The 22,192-nt window shown below is 38.5% G+C and overlaps 1 protein-coding gene and 1 long non-coding RNA gene across 4 annotated transcripts in view; one reads left to right on the top strand and one right to left on the bottom strand.

Moving 5' to 3' along the window:
• ABCB5 (ATP binding cassette subfamily B member 5) overlaps positions 1-5,594 on the top strand; it is a 38,243-nt gene extending 32,649 nt beyond the window's left edge. For all 3 annotated transcript variants that reach the window (XM_052694397.1, XM_052694398.1, XM_052694396.1), the window contains 5 exons: positions 306-462; positions 1,974-2,171; positions 3,029-3,235; positions 4,182-4,328; positions 4,870-5,594. In XM_052694397.1, the coding sequence (XP_052550357.1) occupies positions 306-462; positions 1,974-2,171; positions 3,029-3,235; positions 4,182-4,328; positions 4,870-5,061 (901 nt within the window). In that variant the 3' untranslated portion in view covers positions 5,062-5,594. The remainder of the gene's footprint in view (positions 1-305; positions 463-1,973; positions 2,172-3,028; positions 3,236-4,181; positions 4,329-4,869) is intronic.
• On the bottom strand, positions 224-17,354 carry LOC128086132 (uncharacterized). The gene is made up of 2 exons (XR_008209252.1): positions 17,212-17,354; positions 224-2,800 (listed from the first exon to the last, which is right to left on the bottom strand). It is a non-coding gene; the product is annotated as an uncharacterized LOC128086132 (long non-coding RNA).
• Between the last annotated feature and the right edge of the window lie 4,838 nt (positions 17,355-22,192).

The raw sequence follows: 22,192 nt of genomic DNA on the forward strand, positions 1-22,192 counted from the left end.
TGGAGACTGCCAAATTCGCGGTCCATTTGGGAGCAGTTTGGGCAAAAGGGTTGTTTTGGAGAAAGGCTCCATTGCCCAAATACACACTTGTGACTACAAGTAGTGCATCATCTCTGGAGGAGTCTTTAATGTTTCACGTTCTTCCAAGCAGAGGGTTTTACTGTGACTCTACTACTGATCTATAAAATAGTAATTGATGACATATCTAAAGAGGCTATAAACATTATTTTTGAAGGTTTATTTTATATGTGAAGAAAACAGCACATTCCACCAGAAACAAGTGATTCTTTATCTTTTGTTTTTAGAGTCTTCTCTTCTGTCATATTTGCAGCTATGAATGTTGGTCAGTCTGCTTCTCTGGCACCAGATTATGGCAAAGCTAAAGTTTCAGCTCAAAGAATCTTTCAACTTTTGGATAGAAAACCTCAAATTGACAGTTACAGTGAAGAAGGTGAAAAATTGGTGAGTTTTTTTCAGAAAAACCCTGAATGACATTATTAGTAATGCTTTGTTGTCTACAACTGTATTTGCACTGCCTCATGTTTTGTAGAGCATCACTAAAGACAGACGCTGTATAAAATAGTGTTACTGCCTGGCTAGTTTTTTTTTTTTTTTAATGGGCCTTCTATCTGTCACCTTAAATGTGGTTTTGCTCTCAATAAATCTGAAATGATTTTTCATTCAACTGCCCTACATTTTAAATGGTTTCAGGAAAACATTGATAATGTCAGTTCACAATTCATTGCCTTTGTGTAAAGGTTTACGGGAGAAATAAAACACAAGTGCAGTTTACTACTGTTTTTGCAGATAAACAGGAGAGTAGCCCTGTCAGAGAAAGAACAATTTTGCCAAAATCCATCCCCTTACAACTGTTTCTCTTATAAGAAAATGTGTTCTTGGGAAGTCAAAACTAACTTAATGAATAATATGATTTACTCTAGAGGTTTAAAATGTCTTGTCTTTAAATCAACATTGTCATTAAGGAATCTGATCTTGGCAAATAAACTTTGTGCAGAGACTTGATGTGGAAGGATTACGTTTACACATACAAATGAAAATTATCTCACTTGTAGGTGTTAGACAGTAGCCCCTGCACAGGAAACTGTAATCCACTTTCAGTAACTTTAAGATCTTACACAGGATTTTCAAACTTTTTAATTACGTTCTTTGTGTATCTCTTTGAAACAGAGCTCTCAGGCATAGGCTTCGAAAAATTTGGTAGAAAATCTATGGCAAAATAAAACTTGGATAGAAATATGTATAGTCTAGACTGGACTCAAAAACTAGTGCACGTGTCTTGAGCAAACCCCTTAAATCAGCTGTTGTGCTAGCATTCCTAGAATGTTGCTAGTTTTTATGTGGGACTTGCTCCTACCAAGAGGAAGCAGGCAACTAGGCAAGGTCTGAATGCCTGCCCCATTCTTTCATTTGGTCTTAGAGATCTGCCTGTCTAGAATGGCTGATTAATGATCGCTGTTGCTTTTCAAAACACCCGCTTGTCATACGTGCCTGTAAATTACCTACTGAAGAATTTACCTCTCTTTAATATCTGATCTTAACCTTGTGATGTATTCATTCAAGTCATGCTACCTGCAATGTGAGATCAGGAGAGTAAATGTGATAGATCATACCAGGAAAAGTGCCTCAATTAGATGTGTAGCAAATGAAAAATACTAACATTGTTTGTGTAAAGATACTCCTTTTGAAAGCTGAAGTAAATATAAATACAGGAGAGAAATGCGTAGAACTGTTATTCCAAAAGGATCTAGTGATTTGCAACTAGAGATCATCCTATAAATGACAATACTAAACTTGATTCTAATATGTGATTGCAAAGAACAACAAAAACTATTTCAAAATCACTGTCCCATACTTCTGTGTCAGTTTTCTCATTCAACACTTTTAAGTCTTGACTGTTTATTTAAAGCTGATAAATGATAATATAATCATACAAACATTCTGTTACTTTTCAGAGTAATTTTGAAGGCAACATTGAATTCAGAAACATCAATTTTGTATATCCAACAAGACCAGAAGTTCAAGTTTTGCAAGGACTTAATGTGAAGGTTAACAAAGGACAGACTCTGGCATTAGTAGGAAGCAGTGGCTGTGGCAAAAGCACATCCATTCAGCTCTTGGAGAGATTTTATGATCCTGTGGAAGGACAAGTGGTAAAGTAGACTTATGTGGCTATTCATAATCATTGAATCTACATAATTCTTCATCTTCTAAGGCTTCAGGGGTCTTAAATGATCCTGGCTATAGCTCTGGAGAGATGACTCATAAATGAGTTGTGGGTTACTGAGGCTGCAGCTGTAGACAGTCTCCAGACAACTGTTGCTATCTGCCCCAGCACTAGTGGCTAATGCATGGGATTGACACAGTACACAGCACTGATACATCACCAAGAGGGATGGTTTCAGGCTACACTGTCTCCTCAAAGCTTCTAAGTGTCTGATCACTCTGGGCCAGAGAATTCGTGTCATCTGCTTGACTGTGTGCAGACCATCTGAGAATATAAATTCACACATTAGAGACAAAAACACATTCTTCACACAGTACAAACCTAAGAAGGATGTAATAGGATTTTTGATGCATTCACTGTTAATGTGTTATCAAAGATGTGATGAAACCTTCCTGGTGGTTTTAAGATTAAGTTAAAGGCCCACAGTTGAGAATATGTATTGTTAATTCAGCTTCTTAAGGATGAGCTTTCCCACAAGGATCCCAGTTCTGCTTGGTTTTTGCAGGGCTAGAAGGATTGCAGAAACAGCCTCTGCTGTGTGCTCCATGCTTCTATCTGCCAGAAAACAAAAGAAAAACACATGAAATTAAAAAATAATGAAAATAAATATTTATCCACAGTGTTGCTTTTGTTCCACTTCACATGCAAAATTTACTTGAATTCAGATGGAAATTTCACATTTAACAGGTTTCCTGATACAGATTGTTTCCTCTTTACGTTATGTATCTGTGGATGAGCTCTGTACTCAATATCACATCATTTTTTTTCTGTTTCTCTTTCTAGTTAGCAGATGGATTTGATACCAAGTCTTTGCATTTACAATGGCTGAGGTCCAGGCTGGGTCTAGTGTCACAGGAACCCATTTTGTTTGACTGCAGCATTGCTGAAAATATTCAGTATGGAGACAACAATAGGGTTGTTAGTCAGGAGGAAATTGAAGAAGCAGCTAAAGCAGCAAATATTCATGCCTTCATTGACAAACTGCCAGAGGTGAGAAACAGCAGTCTGCTTTTCACAGTGCACTTTAGACGCTTGGAGTGACATGGAGAGAGGCAATACAGAAATAAAAATGAAAACATGTAGTTATAATTTCCTTTATATGAGGAATGTATTTTAAAGATAACTGATATCTTAAGATACCAAAATGTGTGTTGTTTAAAATCCCTGCTGGATTGCTCAAGTAAGTCAGTGTGTGAATGTAGTGATAGACAAAGCAGTATGAGTGGGAAAGAATAAGGACACTGTACAAGCATTTTCTCATATCCTCATTTTTTAATATTATTTTTTGCTTCTGTAGCTGAAACTTCTCAAATTATTTTAAGATTAATTTTTCTACAATACTTCAACAAAACTAAATATTTTGCATCTAGTTGGATGGACAGGGAGTGTTTCTTAAAATACTGTGCGTTAGTAAATCAAAAGTGAATAGCCTGATGTTTAACCTTCATGCCTGCATAGAATTTGGTTCTAACAAGGAAAAATTCTTTGATGGCTTGTTTTCGCTGAAGCTCTGCATAACTGAAAATGGTGTCATTGATGCTAAAAAATACTATAGTTTTGTCATTACTATTAATATTTGAGATTCTTCAGTGATTTACGAGTAACACAGGATGAAGTCCTTGATGTATGTGTCAGGAAACATATTGTTACGATCATGGTTAAGTGTCACCTGGACACCTTAACACTTATCACTGGCAGTACCATTCAAGAGCTGCTCTAGTCTTTGGGGAAGAAAATTTTCGGATCAAATATAGATAGGTGGCTTATTATACAGCCATTCATGCTGGAGGTGTTTATAACACTTTAGCTTTATTAAAACCATTTGTACTGTTCTTTCATGAATCTAACCTAAACGTTATTGCTACAAGTGAAACTTTACTTTTCTCTGTGAGTATTCTTAAGCCTTATTTTTTTTTCCTCCCCTTCAAACATTCAGAAATATAATACTCGGGTGGGTGAGAAAGGAACACAACTTTCTGGAGGTCAAAAACAAAGGATAGCAATTGCCCGAGCTCTGGTTCGTAATCCTGCTGTTCTGCTTCTAGACGAAGCTACTTCTGCACTTGACACAGAAAGTGAAAAGGTGAGTAATGATCATCACGTGAATTACTTACAGCTATATGTGGTTAGTTGCTTTTCTCTAGAATAAAAGAAAAAATTTAAGAAAATCAGCATAATGTGATGCAGTTAATCAGCCATGGGGAAAAAAAAAAACAATAAGCAGGTGTATCACAGTAGCATTTCCACTTTAAGCTGTGAATTTAAAAACATTAGGAAGCTGTGCATAAGTTAAGCAGTAGATCCTTTTCATTTAAAAAAAGCTTTTGGAACAATAAAAATGTCACAAAAAAAAAAAAAAGCAGCTCAGATTACACTCTGGGTTTTTCAGTTAGTTGTATTTGGTAGTAAATGCTGAATCTGTGTTCTGACACAACCTTGATGTCCAAGAACCCAACTGTCAGTGACTTCTCTCACTGAGGGAAACCCTGTTAGGTAAGGATGTCTCATATATACACGTAGTTTATAGGACATATATTCAGGTGATAATAAAAGTAAGATATCAAATGTGTTTCCTACATCTGAGGCTGTACAATTGCTAACAGCATTTTCACATCTGTGTGCAGATTGTTCAGAAAGCTCTGGATAATGCCCGGCAAGGTCGAACCTGCATTGTAATTGCACACCGCCTGACAACCATACAGAATGCAGACATCATTGCTGTGATCCAGAATGGCAAGGTGGTGGAGCAGGGCACCCACAGCCAGCTACTGGCAAAGGAAGGACACTACTATGCCCTTGTAAATGCACACTGTTAGTAGAATGCTGTTAGTAGAATTTTTGTTTGTTTATTTGTTTGTTTTTCCTGGGAAGATGTGAAAAGCTGACAAAGAAGTAATGTTGGTTGTATCTCTGCTGATGGAACAGTGGCCATGTAGTGTGTAGCCTGATTGCTCAACTTGGTGTTGACCTTGGCCTATGTACCTAGAGAGGAATAAGCAGTGTATGCCCATGAGTGATAGGTACAAGTGGCAGCCCAGGGGCTGGGCATTTGGAGGGATGGTGTGATCTGGAGAGAGCCAGACCTAAAGCAGTCTCATCCAGTCCACCAGTTCAGGTGGAAGAACCCAGATCTTTGTCCCCTGAAACTCTGGCCCACGTGAGTTGACACAGATCAAGGGTCATCCGTGAGTGTGGCAATGGCTAACTGTCATGGATAAGCAGAGGGCTGCTTGTGCTTGCTTCTGTTGATTTTATTTTTTTCCTCCAAGATGCAGCTGCGAAGTTTTCTTTATGATCTAAGATCTGTTGATTCTCAGATAATATTTGAAATAAAAGCATTTCTATTTCATTTAGAGAGGAGTGGTTGTTTTTTCCACTTCTTGCCATATTTCTGATATTACTCTCCTTCATCCATTTTTTGAGGATTCAATGTTGTATTTCAGATGATAATTGTAATAGTGGAATGCTTTCCATGGAGTGGTATATTTTATGTAGTTTATCAGTGTCTGTTGTACTTTTCAATTGCAGTCATTTGGGTCACTTCAAAAGTCTTGTAGGACAGAGCTAGGATGGCTTGTTTAGAATGAAGTCACTGTTACATTCCCTTTTTCTTTGTTTTATTTCTGCACAGGAATTAAGCAGTGAATTCTTAATTTAGGGGAAAAAATATCTTATTGCTTAATCTACCAGCATTCTCGGGGAAGAAAAGAGTGATTGTTGCTTTGGGTTGGATGTGTATGTGTGTTTTCGTTACAGTTGTAATAAATTGCAACACTACAGAAACTTATTCATTATAGTGCTAAAATAGCAAGTAAAATTAAGTAAAAAACAGGAAATTATTTTCTCTATATAAATAGAAATAGCAGCTATTAAGCTGAATCATCTAACATCTGTGACTGGTTAATGGAACATCTTTGTGGAAAATACTGCATTTGCATCCACACAGATAACAGAAAAATCCAAAATGTGCTTCCTACCTCCGGCTCGGAATTATTTAGTAAAACGGAGGCAAATGAAATAAGGAAATATTCAGTATTTGACCTGGAAGGTGCTATAACAGTTTCACTGGGGTCAGCCTAGAAAAATAAGTTGTGTCACTAGTGGGGCTTGTGCTTCCCCTTGTTGACCTTTCTAAGGGTAAATATTACCTACAATGGAAAGAAAAGTTATTTCCCTTGCATCGCTTTCAGCATGTTCCTCACCGCTGTTCATGTAGAACATTCTCATGCTGCAGTAGCTGGACAGTCTCAAAACCATCTATGTATTTTAGGGATAAACAAAGTAAGGTCTTGAAGTGAGATGCTTGGCAGCACCACATGGAAAGATGAGCTTGCCTTTTGGCTAGGGCCAAAACGAATGGGTGCTCCTGTCATGACAGAGGGAGCTGCTCTGGGCCATGGGATCTGAGTGAAAGAGCTGTGCCTAACTGAGGTTCCTTGAGTGTTCTCTGCTCTTAGAAGATTGAAAGGGAGAATAGAGAACATGACTAAAGTAAATAGCATTAATTTACTTAAGCTAAGTGAATTGTTTTTTAGTGTATGAATGTATTTTACAAATTTGACTCAATACAAGGATATTAAAAATTGCTAATGTTATAGCCCTGTTTAAAAGGTCATCTGCAGATGTGAGAAAACCACCAGACAAAACCAAGCCCTACCCACCAGGCAAGAGACAGTGGTGGGCAAGAAGAAGAGCAAAATTCCAGCCATCTCTAAGAATGACAGAATAGCACACTACTGAATGACTGCAAAACTACAGATTGAGCTGGGTGACTTTACTGATTCAATGGATCTATAAATAGATCAGCATGTTCAGCCTGTAGGCATTACTAACAAACTTTGTACTCGGGTGGTTTATTTCAGACTGTTCATGTCATCTTCCACAGCTGGTTATGCCCATGCAGCTGGCAGACTGGCTGTGTGCCAATTAAAAACAGATATAGAGTCAGAGACAAATACATGTTAAAAGCACCTTTTCAGCAGTAGAAGGCTGGTATAAAGATCAAAAGAATTATCTCTGATGGGGAAAAAAAATGGCCTAAGAACATATATTTTAAGATCCCCTTTGCTATGTTGCCATCTACCCTAGCTGCTAGTTACGCTTCCTTTACCCCTATACAAGTAGAGGCTACGTGTTCCAAGTAAGGTGCTGGTGATGCCACTGGGGCCATCACCCCTAAGATAAGTGTCATGAGTATAGTGATGAAGGAAGAACATCAACTCAAGAAACACCAAAGGCCTTGTTCATGAATAGATGAGAAGCATTCAGCCCATGTACTTGCTTTATGCCAGCACTGCTAATCCTGCTAGAGAATTAATGTCTTACCGTGCTCTGCAGATGAGAGTTAAGACTTCAGAGAAGGCTTTCATAAGGAATTCAGGAGAATGAATTAATGGTGACTTAAACTGACTGTATAGTTAAAAAATTACTAACAAACTGAAGCCCCTGAGATGGGATATGGAGTTGACAGGAAAGTGCAAACTAAAGGTACAGGAACTGACTATCCTTATGGCTTCAAAGAATCATTTGTTCTCATACAGGCATTGGAGCTTACTGGTCCCAGTGGGCCCAATGGTTCCAAGTTCTGGGTGCTCTATTTCAGTTTGAAATATCTGTCAGCAATTGAAGAATAATGCTGTTTGCAAAATAGTGAATGAATTTAATGTTTACCAGCTCATGGCAGCACTGTTTTTCCCCAGATGTTTACTTTATTCTGCAGCCTATAAGATTTCAATTTAAAGGCATCTAAAACCTGTAAAGAACTGCATAGCCTCATAATGATATTTGATAATCCTAATTGCATAACAAAAAAGAACACTTTCATGAAAATTGCAATTCGCAACCCTTTTCTTTTGGGATGAGTTGAAATACTAAACCAAAGTGTCTTTTATCTATTTTTTACTAGGATTAGTTTTATGAGCTTAATCGAAACACAGAGAGTTTGCACAGTTTTGTTAAACTGTGGCAGTTGATAACTAACCTGTCCTTCCTTTGCTGTAATCAATAGACATTGTACCTATGACTTTTTACTTACAAGTTTGTAGGTGTGATACTGTAGGGCAAAAGGAGAGCTCAGAGGACTCTTGTCACAGTAAGCACTAGGAAAATGACTGTCACACCTGGGAGCAGGCCTATTTCAAAGTTAATGGTAGGTGATTTCACTAATTAATAAGGGAAATGCTAAGAAAGCATGCAGTCTGTTCACTTGACATTGCTGGAGGGTTTTAAGTGAAACTGCTTTCCTGGACTGAGTCAGCTTTAGGAAAATTACTACCCTTGTAACAAAAGTAATAAAAAGCCAGATCTTGAACTGTTAAATCCCACCATATAGATATGCATAGGACAGCTGATAACCTCATTCCATTACCTTCAGTGAACTTGTTTCCAAACATCCAGCACAAAGAATTTGGCTTTCTGTTTGAAGATTAAACAGCTTTTCAGGATGGCTTGTGCAACCCTCCCTTTCACGAGAAAGCATTTCTTAGCAGTGCTACAATTCTCTCTCGATAAAGGGCTCACCCACTAATTTTTATACAAAGATAAATACAATCAAAAGCAGAAGAGTTCCCACAGGCCTTGGAGCCATGGTTGTTCCTGTCCAAAAAAAAAAGAAAATGAAGTGGCTGTTTTTCCAAGCTTTTCTGTTTGATTGTATGAGAGAAACATGAGTTTGTAATCACTACAACTGTAGGTATGTACATGAACTGGTGAGTGAAAGCCAGTACATTACTTGGCCTCTTTTTGTGCACCCATGCTTCTCCAAGACAAACTTCTTATATAAGGTCTGAGATATTGAGGAGTACCTAAGTTCTTCCAGACTATTAGGAATGAAGATAAATAGCAAGGTAACAAGGCCATCAGCAGCACAGATGTGTTCTTCTTTTAAAATGTACTTGGGGGACTTATTTGTTAAATCTGGATCCCTAGGTACATGCAGAGGACTGAATTTTCTATTCAAAGTTAGAAGAATCCCCATGCACTGCTATTCTCTACTAAGTTCCAGCTGCCCTAAGCCGTATCACAAACTGCCCATTGCTCCAACATTTTCCATGGTTACAGCTCTGCCTGGCTCTTCTCTTCCAGCTATCTGGGCTGCTTTTTCTCCTCAAGCACCTACCCTAGCATGCACAGCAGATGCTATACTGTGATGCAGTGTGAAAGGACAGACAGAGACAAAGGGGATGTGCCAAAAGCAATAGAGATGCAAAAGGATTACTTTCTTATTTCAAGAATATTTCTCAGCAGAAGACTGTCATTGCTCTCAGTAGGTGAATCATTTACAGTGGATTGTTTCCATCTGCCTCTGTGGTGTGCTCAGCCAAATAGCCTACAAGCAATTCTTACCTACCTGAGACCCTAGCAATCATCTTGAGTTTTTATTGCCTACCTGGTTCATCAGCAGTTATATTAAGAAATGATTTTATGAAGTATGTCTTTCTGTCTGGAAATAGTAATTTATTGTGCCCTTAGGGAAACTTACACATCCTCTCTGGTTATTCCCAGCCTGTCCAACAACATCAGTATCTCATGCTCCAAAGAAAACTCACCAAGCCTTCCTGTAATTCTCACAGAGTGCCAGTTTTTATTTTATTGAATGCTTTCACAGAAAGATATTTTGAAATCGTGTTGGCTCCACAAAGTAGGACTTATGGATATGTTTGTATTATTTGTTGTATTTTCAGTTGCTCTGCTGTTTCCATCAGAGTAACACCCCACCATCCCACTCCTTAATTTCTCTGAGCATCATCTGTGATTGTTGCCTTATCATACATATTCCAAAGCAAAATTACCTTTCATTAATGCCCAGTAGAATAATTCCTTTTGTTGCAGTCTTTTGGATTCTAAAAAATGACCTGAGTATGACTATTCTCCTACATATAATTGTTGATTTCTGGCTCCTCAGTATTTGATCTAGCATGGGCTCACTCCTGGAGAAAGAAGGTACATGATATTCTACAAAGAAAGAAATGAAGGGGAAAGAAACAGTGTAATTTGAAACTTATCACTCTACTTCAGGCATGTATGGCTGAAGAAATAAACTAAATTGCCTTCGAAACATCCATAGGATTTGACTCATCTGTTTCCAGATGTCTTAGAATGCAGTGAACTACATGACAGATGCGCCTGTTTCTTACCACAAAGGTAAATGGGGAATATGGGTTTCTATTCAGGTTATACACTTACATTAGGTGAAGGGAGTACCACTCCAAATGTCTGATCTTTCTTGTAGATGTTGTTATCAGTCCTGCAAATAACATTTGGAGCCCTGACCACAAAGGTTTCTCTTGTGGATGTGAGCTTTGAGGGTGAGAAAGGACCTCTGGAGCACAGGAAGGAGAAGTTTCTTCACCTGGATATTAGCAGTGAAGAATGTTGAAGTGAAGGACAAATGTTCAGAAATCAGGAATTAGTTATCCTGAATATATAAGCAGAAAATAAGTTTACAGTTTGCAGAATTCAAATGGCTTGTAATAATGAGCAAATTAGCAGAAATGGGATTTCTTTTCTCTCTTCAACAGCGTGTGGGGAATTTTAAATGAAGAGTAAACATTTTCAGGTTTCAAAATAAATAGGCTTTCTGACAATCCAATCCTTTGTCCATTTTTTTTATGAAACCACACTAAAAATGATAAGTGGAGTACTCATTTTCACATCTGCTATCCATATGATCATACACCTGGCAGTGATGTGTGTGTTTTGCTTCAGAGGAAACAACCAAACAGCTATCACTTTATACAGCACTAATAGTCTCAGTTATAAGCCTGCTACATGTGTTTTATTTACTGTAAATGAAGAGTATAGAAGCAATGCAGAATACGAAGATGAAATTTTAATGATGCTAGAGCAATATGAAGAGGCATCTGTAACATGATTTACTTTTTAATACTCAATAAAGTAGTTTTTGTTGGGATAAACAGGGTTCCTAACAAGTATTCACATAATTGTTTCTTCAATTTCTTCTTTCACACATACTTTGAGATCTGGAGCAATTTTTTCCATGAATATATGCCAATCTTCCTGGGACTTTTCCAAAGTTACGTTTTCTTTCTCTTTTTTGTTTCTTCCCCTTTTTCTATTAGATCTTAATACTTTGCCATAGTTCTTTTACACTCATATATTCAGTTGCAGTGTGGTAAGTTTACATTTATAAAATACACATTTGTATTTGTTTCAGTGCATATAGATTATTCCTATACTCCTTGCAATGAAGCAATCAAAAATTATGTTTTCAAATGAATCATGGGAAAATTCCATTTGTTTCAGCATTTCAGTTCAATCTTTCAGAATCAAAACTAGCTTTTTGTTATGACAGTCATCAATGGATGATGAAATTTCTTTATTCGTCTTAGACACATAAGTCATCGCTCAACTCACATACTGGCTTTGTGCACATAATGTTAGTTATGCATGCAGATTTATTCCATTTTTGAGTAGATAAACCTCTGTTAGCTTTTATGTCTAGGCCTTTTAGCCTTACCTCCTGGGAAAGCAATTAAGCTTCATGTGCTTGAAAAGCCCAGACTGCTCACTTCATGAAAGCATTAGCAAATCTCTCAAGATCCCCAAAGCTGTCCCCTGGCTTTCAAGAGGGATGGTACTGTGAAAAGCTACAAAACTCAGCTTGTCTAACACAAAACTTCTTACTGCAATATTAAACCTCCTCTCATCTCACTGCTTTCCCAGAGGGTTGCTTATTTTCCAGAAAAGTAGTATAGCTTTTATGTAGGTTTCATGTTTTCATTTCTCAAAAAACTACAGGGCCAGCAGTGACAGGGTGCTCCTCTAAATGAGCACCTTCAGAGGATGAGCACAGAAGCAGCATAGAAGTGCTATGCTGTGGGCCCAAATCCCCATGCTGAACATCCTTTAAAAGTATCTCAGACAAACAGGAGCATGGCTCAAACCACCCTAGCCATAGTTACATTGTTATTGCCAAGAATCAGTAAAGAGCTGTACTATATGAGTGATATTTAAAATGCATTTTGTTCAAGTTCAGCTTTTGCTATGACTTCCCTCTAAGGGCTCTCAATTATAATGCCACCAGGACTGGCACTTTCACATAAGTATTCACATGTGTTTATAGTAAACCTGTATTAACACAAGTCACATTCAAACAGAGTTTCAGATTTAAACAAATAAATAAAATGGTGCAAACAAAAAAAAAAAAGGCATCGATAAATGATTTTTAATGTTGCATATATGGGGTTGTATATGCAACATTTAGTTATATGTGAATATAACTGTTAAAATAACTTTATTTGTAAATTTTGTGAATAACTGATTTGTAAATTACTGTTAAAATTGCATTTCTACTAAATAACATTTTTTTCACATCTATACTTCTACTTCCCCCCTCCCCAACAAAATCCACTGGAATTTCCTTCACCTGCTCATTTCCTCTCAGATTGTCCCACATATTACTCAATGTCTCAACTGCAATCACTGCCCTGGAAGAAGAAGCCTAACATACACTGGTAGCTCAGTCTTTCACTAAGACTAGTAAGGAATAATTTGGAATAATGCTTCCCTTCAAGCAGCGGTACACTGAAGATTTGAATATAGTCTCGCTACATTTCATTTACTTAAAGGAAAACGGACGTCTGGAAATTTCTAGTGCCTAGGCAGATGCTCCATGTAGCCCCAGTTTGATGATATGTCAAAGTCAGAAAGGGCTGTGCTATAATTGTTACCATATTTATTATTTAGACTATTGCTTCTAGAACATGCCAGCTATTTTTGAAGCTATTCTCAAATGAGAACAATTCAGGAAGAAAAAAAAAAAAAAAAAAAAAAACACCAAACCCCAACTTCTTTTAGTTCCTAGTTATATGAATACACGCAAGCAGAACTATTTCCAAATCTTCCTTCAGGACTCTGCACTATTTTAACCTACCAAAAATCTTGGCAACTATTAAAGGCTGAATTAAATCACAGTCAGATGCATGTGCTTTCTGGAAATAATTCATGACGCTCAAGGGGTAAATGATGTGCTGCAAGAACATTAGCCATACATCTTTCAAGTGGCCTTCACTCTTTCAGCTCATAACATTCACTTGTCCTATCTTGCTTCAGATTAAATGGCAAACCTGTCAACAGAGGAGGAGGTATTTCCCCAGAGTTGTTTATAAAATGACCGGTATGGCTCCGCTTCAGTCCTGCCTGAATACTTTGGAACACGATAATAAGTATCTCAAACAAAGAGTTCTACAGAAAGAGTAAGCAAACTCCAGAAGTGATGAGTAATGATGCTACAGGAAACTAACAAAGAAAGAGGATTTCTGTTGTGTATTGTAGCTCCCTGGGCGATTAGCAGGAGGCATTTCAAAAGGTCATTTTTTTTTTTAAAGAAACCTCATTATGTTCAGATCAAAGGCAGTGCATTTGCTTTTCTCAGCCATTGTTGGATGTAGAAATCTGTTCACCAAAGTACAAGTTTTAAAGCACAGAGGCATGACCTGACTGCTAATTCTGCCGTGGCATGTTCTGCCCTAACAAATTACAATTGCAAAACCACTGCAAAGATGTTCTCCCCTAGATTATGCTGAATGAAAATCTATCTATCTGCTAAAAAATTGTTTTGGCTAAACCAACAATTTTGAATGTTTCATTGAAGGAAAAAAAAAAAAAAAGCAGAAAGTATTGTTTCTGCTTATAAAATTCTTCATCATAAATAATTTCTGCAAGTAAAAATTTTTATTTTTGTTTTAGAAATGCTGAGATGAATAGCTTCAGTTTTATCAGCAGTTTTCCATGGCCAGAACTATTTTCCATGTCTATCTGCAAATAGTTCTAACTAACCTGTACTGACCTTTTTACTGAACACACTGTGCATCCAGAGCCAATCGGCTGGTCCTTGTGCTTTAAGCTGGAGGTGCAACCACAGCAAGTGACTCTTGCAACAAGGAGAAACTTTTGGGAAAGTGGACTGAGGAGCAGCAGATGAATAAGGTAGAGTAGGAAGAAGGACTGGGAAGAACTCTTGCACCTTGCAAAGTTCTTTTCATTCAAATGGGACATGGGCAACCTGCATGTATTCACCAGCTTGCTGACTGGAAAGAGTTACAGAAAATGAAGCCTGGGATGAGACAGGTGTGTGAAGAGGAAATGCAGGACAATGGCAGGAAGCTACAGCTGCCATCCATCCCCATTAGGCATCTCTGAGCATTCACAGCACAAACACTTGTTTTGTAGAATCACAGAATCATAAAAGTTGGAAAAGACCTCTAAGATCATCTAGTCCAACCTTCCACCCACCCACCAATGATTGCCCACTAAACCGTGTCCTTGAGCACCACATCTACATGTTTCTTGAGCAAGTACAAGCTCATACAAATCTGTATTTTTTAGTGCTCCAATGGACAGCTGAAAATATTTTTAAGGTGCCATAAATAAAGATGGATTTAGCCAAAATAGTCCTTGAGTAACGTTTTTGTGAGAAATTCCCTGGATCCCCAATCCAGGAAATGTCTGAGATTCCTGAGGAAGAGCAGCATTAGCAGGGCAAGGTGATGATGCTCACTTTGTACCACCAGATTTTTTTGCTGGGACAACAAAGATGTTGTGGAAGCTTAAGTTTGAGGTACTTTGGGTCTTGATATTACTGTAATAGTATATGCATATGGGTCAAGAAATAAATTCTGATGATTAACTAGAAATATATATTTTTTAATTTAAAATAGAGAGATAATGGTAAAAAATACCCTTGACTTAAATTCTTTTTCTTTTTTTTTTTTCTTTTTTTTTTTTAATATATACTTAAATACAATATGATCAAGGAAAGAGAGAAGTTACAAAAGGATTTGCGAGAGGCCAAAACCTTCTCAACCAACTGGACTTTTCTGTGTAGTTGGCAAGGCAAGTCCCTCAGGTCAGAGCCCAATCCATGGGGATTTTCCACACTCAGGGAGCATGATGGCCATTGCACATCAGATTGCGCTGATGCCCACAGAAAAGTGTGATGTTCACAAGACTGCTTTGGTCTCCTTCAGGCTCTCACAAAGGTATTGGAGCACAGAGCAGCACTTGTGCTGGGCCGGGAAAGGAAGGAGTTAGGCCAAAAGAAGCTGGCAACCACAGTTCCTTAATGAGCCATGTGCTGACAGGCTTGCTTGTGAGCTGTTACAGATGTGCACCAGGCAGCCAAATGAGATGCAGGAAACTCGGGAGGCCAAAAAGCCTCTTCAGATTTTCCGGTTAAGTCGGTAGGATCAAAACTGCCTGCTCTACCTGGCATCACTGAGCAAAGGGCCACATAGTGAAAACATTGCCATTTGAGGCAAAGGCACAGATGCACGTGAATTGCCATAAGGGGGAAGGAACAGAGGGGATGACTCATGAGCCAGGAATGAGACCCTGAAGTGGCACGTTAATTATAGTAACATTTTCTGTGATTTCCCCGTTATGCAGCCGGAGATGCAGGAGCATGAGAGGGCTGTGGCATGAAACAAGGCCAGGATGAACGAGCCAGCAAGGAAGGGAAAGCAAACTTCTGGTGAGAGAAAACCTCCCCAAAAGGTGTCTCCTGGCAACATCTCAGCTGAGACACGGGTAAGACAAAATGCACTGCCCAGTGATGCAGCGAGGCCTTCTGGTGACTTTCCCAGGTGTGAGTCAGCCTCAAGGGCTGCCAGGAGCTCTGACAGCCTGTCTCTATTACGTGTGCCTGAAGCAGCATGGTGCCCAAAGAGATGCTGTCTCAGGGTGGAAATAGCTGGGCACTGCTTTGTGCTGCTCCATGCTTTCTCTGCTTCACTTCTATCTCTGGAATGTCTATTTACCACCATGTTACAGATGGCATTGCTAATTGCCAGGTCTGCATATTGAAACAGGTCTATGGTGAAGGTCTGCTTTTATCATTAAGTGACAAAATAAACATTTTTAGCAGTCTGATTAATGAAGCACTAGACAGCAGAAGCCCCAGTTCACTTACTTCCTGTCGTATGGACAGGCGTGTGTATTACAAAGCACACAGGACACGTAGCCAGTCTTTTCCTTGCATAGCTACATCCAGCAGCGCTTGCCAGAAGTATAAAACCACATAACATATGCAACAGTGACATCTATCGGCTCAGTCCTTGCCCATCACTGCCTGTGTGTTCTACCACAATATTTTTAGTGATGTGAGCGCACATCACATGCTACTGTGATAGCACTGCCATGCTTGGGCACAGCAGCTGGCAGGGCTGCAAGGTAAATTCCTCCTTGAATAACTTGCCCTTGAGCAGAGATATTTAGTCTTGACTCTGAACGCACTGTTCTCTCCACACAGCAAAACTGCTGTTCATGAAATCTTCATTCATAGTGAACTCGCACAAATTTTCTTTTATTTTTTCCTCCCTAAAATGTTCCTATGTCCAAAAACATACAGGTGTAGAACCTTGAAGTTAGTCTGGGAGGAGAATAGAACTCACTGCAAACATTTTTTCCCTCATAATCCAGTGATTCTCCCAGAGAAAGACCATTAGAAGCAAGACAGGTAGTAAAACTGTTTTTCCTTTTGGGCTGCAGAATTCTTGAAGCTCTGTGTTAATTGTAGCTTCAGGGAACTATAGGCATCTTCTGGGGCAGGTTTACTGCCAGGAAGCCTGGCTTGTCACATAAGGTTAGGAAGAGGGAAGATAACTGATAAGGGCAGAGAAAGTTAAGACAAAAAAAAAGACATCAAAGAAGGAGTTACTAGTGCGTAGATGAGGCACACATTACGGATGCTGTAGGCATCAGCAGTACATGGGGCTTCCTTGGAAGCTCTTTGATTTTTCAACAGAGGTGACAAGTGGGAAAGGTCGGAAACAATTCATAGTAATTCTCAACTTGAGAACACTTGAAAATAAAAATCTGACAAATAGGCCACATTGCACTAAGTTTCTTCAATGAGGTAACTGAACAGAACATGACTGAACATTAAAAAAAAAAAAAAAAAAAAAAAAAAACATCACAAGCAAACCCACAACCACTATAGTTCTTACCACTTCTCTCTCTCTTCTAACAGGGATGGATGTAAGTGCAGACACATTCCTTCCATATACTGTCCTATCCCACAGCACAGAGATTATGGCCAGCACACTCCCTTACAGATCTAACAGTCTCTCACAGAGCCCCAGCTGCTGTCAGACACTCTTGAACCACTTTAACCCTCCTCTCTTTCACCTGCAGGTCCCTACCTTGCACCTGCAGGCTCTTGCATTGGGCTGGGGTCTTTATGGGCTTGTCATAAAATTTAGTGCCTACCCCTGAATGTAGTTGTATATTTTTAATTAGTCTGTGTTCTTTCATACAGGTAACCCCTAAAATAATGTCAAATAAAACGCAGAGCAACAGCATCAGATCTGCTTATAGTTTTCTATTTAAACACTTTTCCTCCCTACAGTGCAGAATATCAGCAGTAATGTGCAAACCTCCCTCCCTGCTTTCCAGCTCACAAGAGGGCATGATCAACTTTTTAACAGAGGTCATAGGCATCAAGATTGCATGTAATTTTATTTATTTATTTCTGCTAATGAGCAAGGTAATGCATAATATTACATGGATGTCTCATGTATGAAAAAAAAAGGTGTTTTCTCCATGTCTCCTTTCAAGAACCACTCCCAAAACAGATGTTTTAGTAGTCAAAGACATTTTCTTTCCTGATCTTTTCTTAGCAGAAAATGCAAAGAAAACCTAGACAAAAGTTCCAGGTTTCCTAGCCCATTAAACTGTTTCAGAGTAGTGAGTTTTGAGAGCTCTAGGTTAGGCCATGGTGATTTTAAACCTCTCTATTTGCCAGACCTGTCTCTCTCTATTAGACAATGTTTAAACCACAGGACAAACCTTCCTGAGGCTGATAACTGATTTTCATCCAAGCCCTTGAGATATCAGTTAGCTCCCCTGCTGTATTTCTTTTTCAGTAATTCTGTCCTTTGGCAGAAGATGCTCTCAAGGAAACAGTTAACAGCTGTGCTCTGAGGAAGGGCAGGGTTCTGCAAGCTGTTCTGTCCCTAGTGCCATAGAGAATCACTCTGTGTTGGAGGCACTTTCAGGAAGGGTCTTGGGGGTGAATTCTCGTAAGTATCAGGACGAATCTGAATTTCTTGACTTCTGTCTAGAAGAGCAGCAGTGTTGGTATGCAATGGACTGAGTGGATTGTCTGCTAAAAGGGTACAATAGGCATTTTTCTGTGATTATTCTCCCAGAAAGAGCTCACTTACAAGTGAAAATGCAGACAAATGTCATCTAGCTCCTTCTAATGTGGGTATTAGAGACCTTATCTATTTCTTGTTGCCAGGATGCAAACAATAAATAAGTGATTTTATTGCCTCTTTTATTTCCCTTTACATTGCTCTCTCCTCTTTTCTGATTTGGGGTGGCATGTTCTCAGTGCTCGGTGGTTTGCTTCTCACTAAAGCTGCCTGCTTAAAGCAGAGCCAAAATAATTATTCTAGCTGAGTATTTGGTTCAATAGCTGTTATTAACTTCCTGTGATCTCTTCCTATTTCCATAATTGTACCTGAAACTGTGCAGTTCAATGCAAGAGGATAAACTGAGTCCCTGGAATACTGTGTGCTCAAGTATTTCAGGGGCATTGTTAAGCCAAGTCAATCTTCAATTCTGTTAGTCCTAGAGGGTCCATTTAACCTGCCTTTCTGTGAAGCTATTCTTGATTATTTTAGTTGCAAGTAATTTACAAAGCACCATGTAGCTCTAAAGAGGTGTAAGGAAAAGAAGGACTACCTCCTTCACCTGAAATATATTGGTTTGCTTTCCTAGTCACATCAGAGAGATCTGGGGAAAAAAATATATATATCCTGTTTGATTTTAAAATGAATTTTTATTTATGCTATTTACCAATGCTTTTGTAATAAGGTGGTGTCTAGTCAGGTTTTATTAATTTTTTGTTACTTTAGAGCATCTAAATCAGTCATGTAAAGAAACCCAAGCTAAAAAAGATCACCCATCATGAATAATATGAAATCTTGTGTAACAAAAGCAAAGAAGGAAGAGACTGTAAGGAGCCTGGATTTCCGCTGTGGTCACAGTCATTGTTATTGCCTACTGAGAAGTGGTAGCTGATGCATTCACTGCTAGTGACTAATAGAGCTCAAACAGAGACAAATTCTGTCTCTAGAAAAAGAGAATAGCTTTTCTGCATAGCAGTGCAAGAAAATTCCCAGTGAGCAGTCAGGTCTCCTCCCGAGAGATAACGTTTGATTAAAAACACAAGTAAATCATGCAACCATGATTTGTTTTCACATGCAGGAGAAAAATTCAGCCAATTAATGACTTTCACCATTTAAATTCCCTATCAAGAAAATTGTGGCATTGCTGCTATCCCAGGTGAACAACCTTATGAATGTACTACATGATAATGCCTCCTGGATTACACAGCTTTTCTTGTGCAATCATCCTGCTGGGTGTTGTTCTTACTAAGGAGTCCCTGAAGCCAGGACTGAAGATGAGGGGAAGTAAATTCAGATATTTTCACTGAGCTTCATTTCCTTCTTCCTTTTATGTTCTCAGAACATCACTTTTATATGTGTGTTTTCTTCAGCTCGTTACATTGGTTGTATTTGTGAACCCAGACATACAAGTTCAAAAGATATATTCAAAGTGAATTCTCTTGATCTCGATTATAAAATCAGTCACTGTTTTAGGAGCTAAAATGCTACATAGTGTTTTGATGAACAACAACCATGAAGCAAAGAGAAGAGGCACAAGTGTCAGAAGGTTACATTACGAATGATGTACATTTAAAATGTCATTCAAATTGAGAAGATAAGACTCCGGAGAAACCTCATTAAGACCTTCTAGTACTTAAAAGGACCTTGTAATCATTCAAGAGAAAGTTTTTGCACAGTGTGACAGTGCTAGGGCAAAGGGGAATGGCTTTAAACTAAAAGAAGGAAGATGTTAGGACGAAAGTTTTTACTCAGAGGGTGGTGAGGCACTGGCATGGGCTTCCCAGAGAAACTGTGGGTGTTCAAGGTGTTCAAGCCAGGCTGGGGATGGGGCCCTGAGCAGCCTGATCCAGTGGGCGGCAGCTCTGCCTACAGCAGGGGACTGGAACTCGATGATTTTTAAAGTCCCTTCTAAGGTAATCTGTTTTTCTATGAAATTGCAATATTGCATTAATCAGTTCCGCAAGTAATTTTGTATTTTTGAAGTTTCTGTAAGTATTTGACCACAGAGACAGTTTGTTGTGGTCTTTAAAAATACTTAAATCTCCTTCCGTCTTGCATACATCCTGTCATGATGAAGCTGGCTAGCACAGCGTTGCATGGAGAGCCACCAAAACCTCTCCTCACAGAATCACAGAATCATGAAGGTTGGGGAAGACTGCTGAGATCATCCAACCCATCCTCACCATGCCCACAGACCATGTCCCTCAGCACCACATCCACCTTCTTGAAAATCTCCATGAATGGTGACTCCATTACCTCCCTGGGCATCCTGCTCCAACGCATCACTACTCTTTCAAAGACATTTTTCCTAATATCCAACCTGATCCTCCCCTGTTGCAACTTAGGGCCATTACCTCTCATCCTGTCACTGTTACGTGGGAGAAGAGGCCAACTTCCACCTTGCTAAAACCTCTTTTCATCAGCTTGCAGCTTAAGGGGACCAGCCACTGAAAGAGCTGTTAAAACAGGTGTAAGAAAAGGTGCAGCGTCAGAGTAGACCAAGAGCTTTTCTACTTTGCTTCAAATTCAGGCTGGTGTCTATTCCTCCACTATTAAAACCTGGTTTGAGCTTGGAGTTGGGAAGGAACCCTATCTGTGGCTTTGTTCCTAAAATGAAGCCTTGATGGATACTTGGATGAATTTGGAGAGCTAGTGTGGATAACAGTGGCTTAAAGGTAGGCAACAGCCTAGGGAGGTAGATGTGCATTTTTCTTTCTAAATTCCTTAGCTTTTGCTGATATGTTCCACATATTAGAAATATGCAATATGTGCAAAGAAAATGCTTTGGTAAGACTGAAACACAAGGCCTCTCTCTGTTAATGCTCATCCATGACTTTTCTGAAGTTAAAGAAAATTGAAAAGGAAATGTCGTAAATAAAAAGCCCATTCCAAAATGCAGCAACTTTCATAGAGAAATGACTTGTCATTTAAGAATAAATGGTTTTATTGTTTCAGAAAAACATTTTCTTAATCCAAGCTGCATATTGTCTTCACACTTTTTCCCATCATCTAGAAGTTTCTGATCAAGGAAAAAGTTGATTTTTATGGTCTATAGCTGTAAGTTTTGTATTCGCTTTTGACAGTAGGGAATGTTTATTTCTATCAGAATTGTGTTGTTAATTCAGCAGGCCATAGAAATTCTCAAAAAAATAAAAAAATAATTAAATTGTGTGAATCCAGAAAAGACTCAGTGTAAAACTGAAGCTATCCCACAGAACTTATGTTTTGGCAAGCTATTGGTTGTGTGAGGGCCAGACATGTCACCAACAAACACAAATCAGATGCTAATAAAAATATTCTTTAAACGTATCATTTGGAGAATTGCCAGAATTTTCAAATACTGTCTGAGTCAAGAACATTGCACTTGGGGAGAGGGAAGGTCAGATTTCAATCTGTATGGAAAAGAAAATAAAGCTTGTTATAAGTCTAATAGAAAAATATGAAAAGACAGTAACGTTCTTAAGTTTAAACTGTGTCTGTGCCTATAAGCATGCAATTACTCAACATGGCGAAACTGATCATAGCTCTTTCTAAAAAATAAATTATGTTGTAAAATCAATCATTTAATTAATGTAGGAAGCAAATACCATAAACTAACCCAAATTTCTGTAATCACTCTTTCAGAACAACATATATATGCATATGTCCAGCAGAAAGAAAATAAGAATGTTGTAAGATACAGTGTATAAATATGTTGTGAGCAACAACACATTTAATGTGTGCATCTTTTTACATGTGATACAATTATATATATAAATTCATATATCATATAGAAATCTACTATTGTTTGCAA

Source organism: Tympanuchus pallidicinctus, unplaced genomic scaffold (genome assembly GCF_026119805.1).
Source record: "Tympanuchus pallidicinctus isolate F22 unplaced genomic scaffold, pur_lepc_1.0 scaffold3, whole genome shotgun sequence".
NCBI classification, from domain to species: Eukaryota; Metazoa; Chordata; class Aves; order Galliformes; family Phasianidae; genus Tympanuchus; species Tympanuchus pallidicinctus.